Here is a 10,230-nt window from a genome sequence, read left to right as displayed (position 1 = left end):
TAGAAGGGCAACTATGAATCTCGGAGCTGAATGTAAAAGATGCTTTTAGAAAATTTTAGAAGTCAAGGACGATTATAAATAACTGACCCAATGTCAAGAATCACTTTGAAGTTTTAGTCTTTTTTTTCCCATAAACACAACAATATCATATTCAATTGGCAAAATTTCATTTTATGTTAAACCGTGAAAATGATAAAAAAAAAGTTAAAAAAGAAAGTCATCGTTTTCATTTATATTTAGCAGCTTATATCTTATTACTTATGTAACGTAAGACTAACAATTATATTATTTATAAATATTATGTTAAATTATTATATGAACCAAAATTTGGAATCTAGATTATTTAGTATTATATATTTGTCATTAATATCTCAAATTTTATTAGTTTTCTATAATACATTATATCATAGATAAATAACACTTAAACAATTGTTTTTAAACAATAATTTCTATAAAAAAGTGTCTGTATCAACGACACATATGCGTGGAATTCTCTATGGTTACAAGAATTTAAATCTAGCTTTTTTTTTTTAATAAAACTCTACGACCAAACAAAATCCTTAATCAAGTCAAACAAAATTGTTATAACCGTTTCATATCACATTCTTCTTCGCATTTTTTCTCCTTTTCCACTGATATTCCTATTTTTTCTTTTTTTTCTCCTTTTTTTTTTCTCATATTTCTTTCGTTGTTGTCGTCACCACCACCACCTACATCTATTTCTCCTCCTCCTTTTCATTTGAATTTCTTCGATATCCTCCTTTATTTTCCTCCTCCTCCTCCTTCGTCATCATTATTATCATCATCGTTATCATTATTGTCATCACCATCGTCTTTTTATATGTATAATAATTCAAATCTAGAATGCACCGAAATTACTTAATGATGATGACACACAAACAAATTCAGTTCAACAAGTTCAAACCAAAAGTACACCTTATTTTAAAACCAGAATGCATCGAAATTCAAATTCAAAATGAACCGAAATTACTTAATGATGACGGCACACATACAAACTCAATTCAAACCAAGCACAGACTATAAGTACACCTTATTTAAATCCAAAATTCACCGAAATTACTTAATAATAACTCAACTCCTCCTCTTCCTTTTTCTTCTTCATCATTATCATCATCTTCTTTTCTTGTTCATCTTCTTCTTGTTGTTTTACCTTCTTATTATTCTTTTGATTTTACTCTCTTAATAAAAATAGAACAAGAAAATATCAAACAACAAAAAAGTACACGATGCTCCAAAATCACTAGGACATGGAGGAGGAAACATGCGAAGAAGAAGAAACACGAAAAAAGGGGAGAAACGCAAAGAAGAGAAGAAGGAGGAGGAAGAACGTAGAAATATTAACGTAGTTGGAACGTGTATTCATACCCTCACTAATAGAACTAATTTTTGTTAAATTTAATCCAATTTGATTAGACTTAATTGCCAAAAAAACTTGAATGTGTAACATGGCTTTTGTTTTTTTAAATTTATCTATTGCCTAGTCCTTACATAATTTTTCTTCCTTTAGCATTTACATGTTTCTATAAGTATTTAAGATCAAGTAGTTTAATTTTTTATAAATAAGATGTTAGTTTGTCCGGCTAAAACTAAAAAATATCTAAAAAACAATTTTTTTTAAGAGAGAAAAAAACATATAGTAAGCTAAACTATAAATATCATATCAAATTCAACAAATAATGTTTAAACTGTTAGTGAGAATCCTTTTATATAACTACTAAGCACAATTGATAATCTTAATTCCATGACATATACACCACTTAAAATACCAGAAATCTTAAGATATCTTACTAAATGTCGACTTTTATATGGGATATAATCTAAACTATTAACCTAAATATATATATATTTTTATGGAATATATTAACTTCTTATTATATTTTTGTTGTATTTTGCATTTATTTGGCCCTCGTAGAAATTGAATGCCATTCTATACCTCGTAGAAATTGAATCCATTCTATTTTACGCCCCTAACACATAAGAGACAAATGGAAGGAAAACAAGAAAACAAACAAAAAATGAATAAAATAAATAAACGAATGGACACCGAAAAAATAATAGTTTTATCCGAAAATTTGAATTGGTTAGGGTCCAGATAATGGATCAAACTTGTCTTATATAGTCAACACGTGTACCAATATAGGAATTAATTTCTATGGAGCACCATAACTATCTAAGTTTTTCTAACTGAGATCAATTCATGTCTCAATAGACGATGGAAAAACTCGAGAACTGTAACTTGAGAGTAACAATCCAAGTTTCTATGTCAAGCATGTAAGAAGAATCGACAGCAATGCATGACAAGTAACTTTTCATGCTTGAAGAAATCTCCTATGCTTACGGTTGCGGAGCCATTCACACTCTATATCCTTTAGAATGTCCAGGATCCCAAGAATACCCAAAAGAATAAGTCCACCGGAAAACTTACCACCACCTCCACCTCCATTACCACCGTTTCCATCATTATCTCGAGGGGGCAACCCCGGGCCATTGTCATCAAGTTTAGGGGACTTCACTTTCTCTGTCATCCCAAACAAAGCGTATCATATTGATTGGCATTGAACACATAAGGTGAGCTTCACTCTTGGTATGATTTTTTAATTTACACAACATAAAAAGACTATTAATATATGTGAGATTTTAAACTTGGAAGAATTTTAAGCACCACATGGGAACATTTAGTATTTCTCATATAAACAAATGAACAAGCACACATGATATGGTATAAGCACAAAACAAAATATAAGTTTGTGGCTGCCGTCGAAATAAATGATATAGGAGAGAAGTAATTACCAGGAGAAATAGTAGTTGTTCGAGAACGACGTACCAAGGTTTGTGTTGCACTAGCAGCAGCACATCTAGCATCCTATATAAATGAGAGAGTTAGAGAGAGAGAGAGAAAGAGATGATACTGGTATTATGAGGAATATTGCTATGTTCATGCCTTTATATATATACCCTTTGGCACTTAAGTTAGTTGGACTCTTAACAGATTCTAGAAGCCACTTGTCTAATTGCTCTCTAAAGTAGCTTTTATTTTCAGAGACTGAAAGATTGGAACTCCATATTGTGTTTGGCAGTCAAAGAGTGGAACTAAAATTTCAGTACTGGGACACGAAATTCCAGTCCCTTTAGTACCTCCAAAAAGAGAGAACACAGAGGACTGAAATTTTGTAGAATAAAAACTGAAACTTTAATAACATTTATTCTCAAAAGTATCCTCATTTAACTTTTCAAATTCTAAATCTATCCCCTCAATCTCCAAATTTATCTTAAACTGAAAATAATAGTAACACATAACTTAGTCCAATATATTTTACACTAAACACAATACAGAGACTTAATTTAGTTTCACTTTCTCAGTCTCTTGTCTCCCAATCTCAGTCCCTCAGTCCCAGTATCCCTTCCAAATGCAGCCTAACTGCTTAACTAATCTAACTAATTCTCTAACTGATTCTGACTCTTCTACATTCTTCTGGACTCTTCTAAAGCTTCTCTCTAGCTCACTCTATTAATAAAGAATACAAAACATCAGAATGGTTCAATATGGAGAGTAATAACAACCAAGAGGAAGTTCAGAGATCGGAAGAAAGATCAAGACAGAAAAGAATCACATAAAAACTACTTAGATACTTCAGTAACAAGCAGGAAAATATCCTGCACAAAATAATGTTGACTCCTCTATTAAAAATATAACCCACATTTGATGAGTCCTTGAGCATCTTCAAACGATAAGGGATTAAGAAAAATAGGACAAGGAACTGATAAAGATTGCCTCAATATGTGAGACATGATGAGGATTGTGAAAGGGGTGATAAGAAATTACAAGTAGTGAAGTAGTAAAAACCAAAAGCTTTTCCTAAAAAGGAAGTAGGTTTACAACTGTTTCCTATGTTTCCTAGCATGGTTTCCTCTGTCATTAAGACCTGAGCTCGTTTGATGGGATAAAACATTCAACTACAAAAAATTTTAATAGGAACTCTGAAAATTTCAATAAGGAGTGAAAGTTGCCTTGTAACAATACAGACTGCTGCTTATACCAATTGATCGTGATGAGGATCTCTTATCCTCCATACCTTTGTAATATTTTTCATTTTTTATTGAAATTAGTTGTTTTATATTTAAAAGTAAAAAATAGAAGAGGTCCACATATAGAAAAATGCCAAAGATAAAAAGGAAAAGGAAATAGCCTACCAAAACAGCAGAACATTTAACACGAGATGAACGGCTTCGAAAATTAGCAGTCTGAAGTTCTCCTTTTCTAATGTTATATGGTAAGGGCTGCATCTGAAGTATGTTAGGTCGAGCATTATTGACCTGCACTTCACCCTGACTTCTATATCCAACTGCATCAGAGAAAATACAACAAAAACATATTCCATTGATTTAAGTAACATGTGAGTCACTTCACATACAAAAATTAGCTCAACTACTAACTGAGATAGTGTGATGTCTAAAATCAGTGCACCTGGCCCTGGTACTACTAGAGACGAAGTGCCGACACAAAATTGAACTGGTTCCAGCATCTTACTGATCACCTAATACGACAATCCTAGCAATCAGAACAAGAAGGAAAATAATAAATTGTTTGTTTCAAACAGAATAGAGTTCTACATAATAGTTGAGAAGTCATTGCTCAAAGTAGTCATATCAAAAGTGCTCAAAGTTTCACCTTAGCAAATTTTACATGATTCTACATTTATGACATGTTTAAAACAAACTCCTTGAAATAATTCAGTCCAATTATAAATAAACAGATGCTTTAGGATATGGGGAAAATAAAGATTGAATCTCTATGTCTCGGCAGCAAATCAAATATTAAAAAAAAAATTAAGAGTTCAGTCGACAATTTTACAACATTATCCTTGTCACACAAAATCAATTGGCAAACATAGATAGCTTATCCACCTGTCAATAACCGAAATCGAAAAAGTAAAAAATAAAACTAGAATCCTCTAACATAAACTAACCAAAATCTTTTTATACAGCTCTCCAATATCCCATTAACTTGAACTAAAATTATACCCTAATTCAAATTCAAATTCCAAACAAGGTAAGTTGCAAAAAGAGGATTGATCAATCGAATACTTTTTTCCTAAGGCACGTGGGATTGAAAATACGCAAACTACAGAGGGAAGAAAAGCACCAATTACTATCCTCGGTAAGTCGAAGTATCAATTCTGCTATCCAACAAATTCTTGAGTTCTTTCTAAAATTCAATAACAATTTCATATGTTGTGATCATCATATTAGATTTTTAGGCCGCCTGAGTGTCATTTGATTAGTTAACAAAAACCGACACAGAAACCTACAAATTTTTGTGGAGATTCACTTCAATGTCTCACCTACAATATACTAAAATATGAGGTCAATCCGAGATCTCTAACTAAAACAGAAAATTTATGGAAGTTTACTATTTACATCGGAAAACAAAAACAGCTTCAGCCTAGGTTTATCTTCAACACCCATGTACACACTGCTAACCAGCTCAAAAGTTTCCAAAATTAAATATAGAAAAAGCTTAATATTGTAAAATTTAGTTAAAATCTTCACCTTCAATCATATGTTAGTAATAAGAATAAATTCCCTAAGGGTCTAAAAGTGTACAAGAGGAAAAGGTTAAGGGAAAGCCAAGGAATTATGCAAAATCAGGGAATAGAAGGATCAAGGGAGCCCTCGAGGCCTAACTGACATGCTTAGGGGGTGACGCCTGAGGTGAGAAGAATGCAATGCCGGCATGCAGAGTGCATAGGGCATGTGTGTGCATTCTGTTGGTGCACAGGGGGTGATATAAATGTACAGAGTGAGGGAAAAGTGGGAAGGGGATGATTTAGCGAACCTGTCTGGGGAAAGAGGTGGCTGCTATAGTGCCCTGTGTTATCCCTTCTGTTTAGCTAATTCTCATCTCCTTCTTCATCAGTAAGCTGAGATCCAGCTTCACTGAGTGTTAACAATACATATGCACTTATCCCTTCTACTATTTTGTTGGTAGTTTCCTAACACAACTAAAAAATCACAAAGATACCCCTGCTAGACAGAATTCTGAAGTTTTCAGAAACACCACCACCACCACCAACACCAACAAGTTTTTGGCTTAGCTAAATTATCTCAAGTTGTTTTTGATTTTGATCTAACAATTTTTACGAACACAAACACATTAAAAGTGAGTTTACATGTGTTTAGGAAAAGTAAACTCGTCCTCACCCACTCATCCATACATGGCTAAACCTATCTGAAAAAAGGGGAGATCAAATGTTGTTCCTCTTGAAGCTTGGTCACATTCTCATAATTTCAGCATAGTTTTTCTTTTGGGAAAATCCTTAATTGTTAATGACATCTAAAGCCAATATCAAGTTGCCAAGTAACACACAACAGATATCATTAGCAAAGATCATTTTCTTATGCTGCAGAAAATCACAAACAACAACAATAAACATCTTTTATCAATCAAATTCAGCTTAGAACTCATTATTACAAACTATATCTCATACCAACGCATGAGTATTCTCTATCGAAAGAATAATAGTCAATGAGTAAGGGACAATAAACACATTCCAATAGCTAAATAACCTAATGATCATAGGAAGTCACAAAACATCAACAAAGACACAATTCAAATGTCTCTTGGTTCAAACAAGCAATGCCATTTAAACACAAAATCTTCCTTCTAGACTGCCGCACAATATGTGATAGCATCATAATCACGTCTACTTATCACTTGTGAAAATTCATAACCAAAACCCATGTATAGGTTCCTTAGGATTAAATTTCAGTGGGGATGTTCCTGATTTATATTTCCATCTCCTTCTAGTCCTAATTCATTTATAAAACCCAACATATGAACCAAGTATGGGACAAATTTGCACTTAGTTCTTTTTTAAGCACCAGAAATGTGAAATTCAGAACTAATTCTACAAATATCTTTTGAGATTCATATTTGGTGACCTAATATTAAAAGAGCTAAAGCTTTTAGGAAAAATGGTTTCTTGTTAATATAAGCTCAATGGGTTGAGTTATGAACGGAGGAACGCTGCTGTCTCCACAGAAAGTTATGCAAAAATGGGCTACTTCCAAGGGCAGACCTAGAGCAATTCTTAGGAGGGCGCCAATATAAATATATAACTTTGGAAGAAGAAAAAAATTAAAATTAAGGAGGGCTAATGTAAAAGTTAGTGACCTTTATACATTAAAATTTTTAATTTTTTTTGGGAGGGGGGGGGGGGGGGCATTGCCCCCCTTCACCAACACTAGCCTCCTCCCCTGGCTACTTCAAACAACAACAGGAGTGTAAATAACCATTTTGGCATCTGAAAATGTTCAAATTTGACAAAAATAGCCCCTAGATTAGAGAAACGAATTAGCGGCCCGTATAATACAAAAATTAAAAAATATTTGACAAAATGCACTAATTCATTTCTCAAAATACACCGATCGTCATCTATTCATCATTGCCATTACCATCGTTGGCATCATGTCATGTTAGCCATCTACTTGGCATTGACCCTAGCCAATTAGAACCTATATTGACCCCCAAATTTATAGAATCATATAAGTAAGAGTCTTGTAAATTTGGAGTCACTATAGCAGTTGGTTAGAATCCACAAAAATTGTGTCGTAGTGCTAAGTAGACGCCTAACTTGCACGTTGGCAATGACGATAATGGCAATAGCAAACAGACGACGTTAGGTGCATTTTGTCAAACATTTTTATATTTTAGTGGTCATGCGTTTGTTTCTTTAATTAAGGCTCTATTTTGTCAAACTCAAATTTTTCAAGTGCCAAAATAGTCATTTATCGAAAAAATAAAAAATTTAATCAGTAAAGAAAAAAAAAAAAACATAGCTAAATTTAGAAGAAAAACAAAATAGTTGGAACCTGTGACTTTCTGCAATATAACTAGATTGACTACACTTTCATTTCAGAATAGCTTCACCACAATCAAATAAAAAGAACTCCAGATAACGAAAACAACTCCCATGCTGCAAAAGTGCAGTTATGCAGGATGCATACCTTCCCATTTTTGTATGTTTATTTCCACACATGAGAATGATGAGACTGATCTAGATTTTGGTGGACTATCTTGTTTTATCACTGTATATGGAAAAATACTAGAAATGGAAATCACACCTCATTAACTCAGCTTGTACCCTGTATTCCAAACTGATTTCATATTCACCATGATTGCTACACTAACTTCACGACACCACTAAAATTTCATCTATTGGCTTTTGATCTAGATTTCTGGATAGTAGATACTAGAAATAATAAGCTTCATAACAAAAAGAAACCCCACACAAAAATCAGTTTTCAAGACCAAGTTATGACTTCCTAAAGAAAGCTAATTGATTATATTTTATTTTTCAACGTCGCTGCAGGCCACGTTATTCTACAGCTACCCAAAAATTTACCCTTTCACCATGAAACAATGATTTTCGGTATGATTAAATTAGCACTCATTAGCTTTTGAAAGGATAAGTCCCACAGAAAAATTCTTGTGTTTGGGCTATGGGGAAAAAATCAGATTGTATCTCTATCCATAGACAGCAAATGAAATATATAAAATTTTAAATAAAAATCTACTCAACAAGTTTACAACATTATCCTTATGCGGTTATGCCGTTCAACTCATTTGTCACATATAATCAATTGTCAAGCAAATTCTAGACCCTTTCAGGGAGCTTTATATAACTAATTAAGAAGAAACGCAGTGACAGATAGAAATAACCTATCCATCCATTATTGATAGTAGAAATTGAAGGAAAAACAATTCTCTACCAAATACAAACTATTTTTTTATAGAAATCCTCAATTTTCCATGAACTTTAGAACAAAATTCTGCTGTAATTCAAATTCTGAACAAGTTAAAGAACGCAGATTAATCAATCAAATTCTCAATTTCCAGGTGTTCCAAATAGAAGAAAGGCACAAGATAGCACTATCAAACATGATGAAAATCTTCAATGGAATTTCTAAAAGCACATGTGAGATAAACTATAACAAATGGCAATACCCAAATCTACAGCAGGAAGCAAAACGCCAATTGCACTCCTTGGTATTCCAGAAAACAAAGACATAACCAACAGTTAGGATCAAGAAAAGAGCTTACAGAGGAAGTTCAAACCTACACCAAAGTGAATCAAATATAACAGAAATTCTCACATCTCGAAAGAAGAAGAAGAAGAAGAAGAAGAAGAAGAAGAAGAAGAAGAAGAAGAAGCAATAATAATAATAAAATAAAATGTTCTGTGCAAGAATAACATTGACGGCGCAAAAACAACGTAAACATAAACCCTGAAAATATTGTTTATACGATTTTTCCACGTGAAACACACCTCCAGAGAATGAATGAAAATCACGATAGGACAAATATAGGTGGAAAAAAGAAAACGAAGTTAGAGAGGAGTGGATCGACACCTTATGAGTTGTCTTCAATTGAAGTTCTCCTCTTCGGAGGCTCTACAATGGTTCTTGAAGGTAGCGATCATTTCCATGTGTCTTCGGCTTTTATGTTTTTTAAAGGAATGCATATGGCGGTGACTTTTCATGGAGTGCGACAGGGCGTAACGGAATCAGGGGTATGGGTCTATGGTGGGTTGGATTTCGGTAACCTTGACAAAAATAAAACTAACAATTAGTCCATCTAAAATTTTTGAGTTCAAAATACATATTAAAGAATTAAATAAATAAAATAAAATAATTATTTACTGATATATATTTTAAAAATATTTATATTTTTTATTATTTATTTCATTAAGCAGTATGAATAAGAGATATTTATATTTATATTTTATTAAGTAAAAATTCAAATACAATTATTTTTATATAAAATTAATAATTAAAAATTATTAAATAATTTGATATATTTAATTAAATTATTATATAACGGTAACTATCAATTTCATACAAAAATGACTATATGTAAAATTTTGTCGTCCCACATTATTATCAACAAAATAAATAATAAAAATAAAATTAAATATTGTTTTGTCTTCAAAATTTCTGTCCAAAATTAAAATTATTTTTAATATTTTTTATTTTTAAAATTGACTATAACATTATAATTGAAATTGAAATTTAAGGTTGTGACTGAGTGAGTAGAGAGTGGGAGGAGACTAGACTGGTGGTGTGGTGGGTGGTTGGTGGTGGGTGGTGTGTGTTATTGTAGTGTTTGGTAATTGAGATTGAAATTTAGAATTCGGATCCTTTAAAGTG

General features: G+C 32.4%; 1 protein-coding gene and 1 long non-coding RNA gene across 4 annotated transcripts; one reads left to right on the top strand and one right to left on the bottom strand.

The window, feature by feature from the left end:
• Positions 1-2,058: 2,058 nt before the first annotated feature.
• On the bottom strand, positions 2,059-9,629 carry LOC112727272 (uncharacterized). Of its 3 annotated transcripts, XM_025776951.3 has the most exons (6): positions 9,433-9,518; positions 9,029-9,066; positions 4,487-4,570; positions 4,213-4,364; positions 2,812-2,884; positions 2,059-2,539 (listed from the first exon to the last, which is right to left on the bottom strand). In XM_025776951.3, the coding sequence occupies exons 3-6, from the start codon at positions 4,542-4,544 to the stop codon at positions 2,331-2,333; spliced, it is 492 nt and encodes a 163-aa protein (XP_025632736.1). In that variant the 5' UTR covers positions 4,545-4,570; positions 9,029-9,066; positions 9,433-9,518; the 3' UTR covers positions 2,059-2,330. The 3 variants fall into 3 exon arrangements, with proteins under 3 accessions (XP_025632736.1, XP_025632735.1, XP_025632737.1); XM_025776950.3 differs by lacking the exon at positions 9,029-9,066 and having other exon boundaries at positions 9,433-9,629; XM_025776952.3 differs by lacking the exon at positions 9,029-9,066 and having other exon boundaries at positions 4,487-4,556; positions 9,433-9,553.
• On the top strand, positions 2,194-9,506 carry LOC140177015 (uncharacterized). Its single transcript, XR_011868457.1, has 2 exons — positions 2,194-2,589; positions 8,921-9,506. It is a non-coding gene; the product is annotated as an uncharacterized lncRNA (long non-coding RNA).
• Positions 9,630-10,230: the final 601 nt, after the last annotated feature.

Source organism: Arachis hypogaea, chromosome 12 (genome assembly GCF_003086295.3).
Source record: "Arachis hypogaea cultivar Tifrunner chromosome 12, arahy.Tifrunner.gnm2.J5K5, whole genome shotgun sequence".
In the NCBI taxonomy this organism is placed as follows: domain Eukaryota; kingdom Viridiplantae; phylum Streptophyta; class Magnoliopsida; order Fabales; family Fabaceae; genus Arachis; species Arachis hypogaea.
Note: the sequence above shows the minus strand (reverse complement) of the source record. Positions and strands in the feature narration are given on the sequence as shown.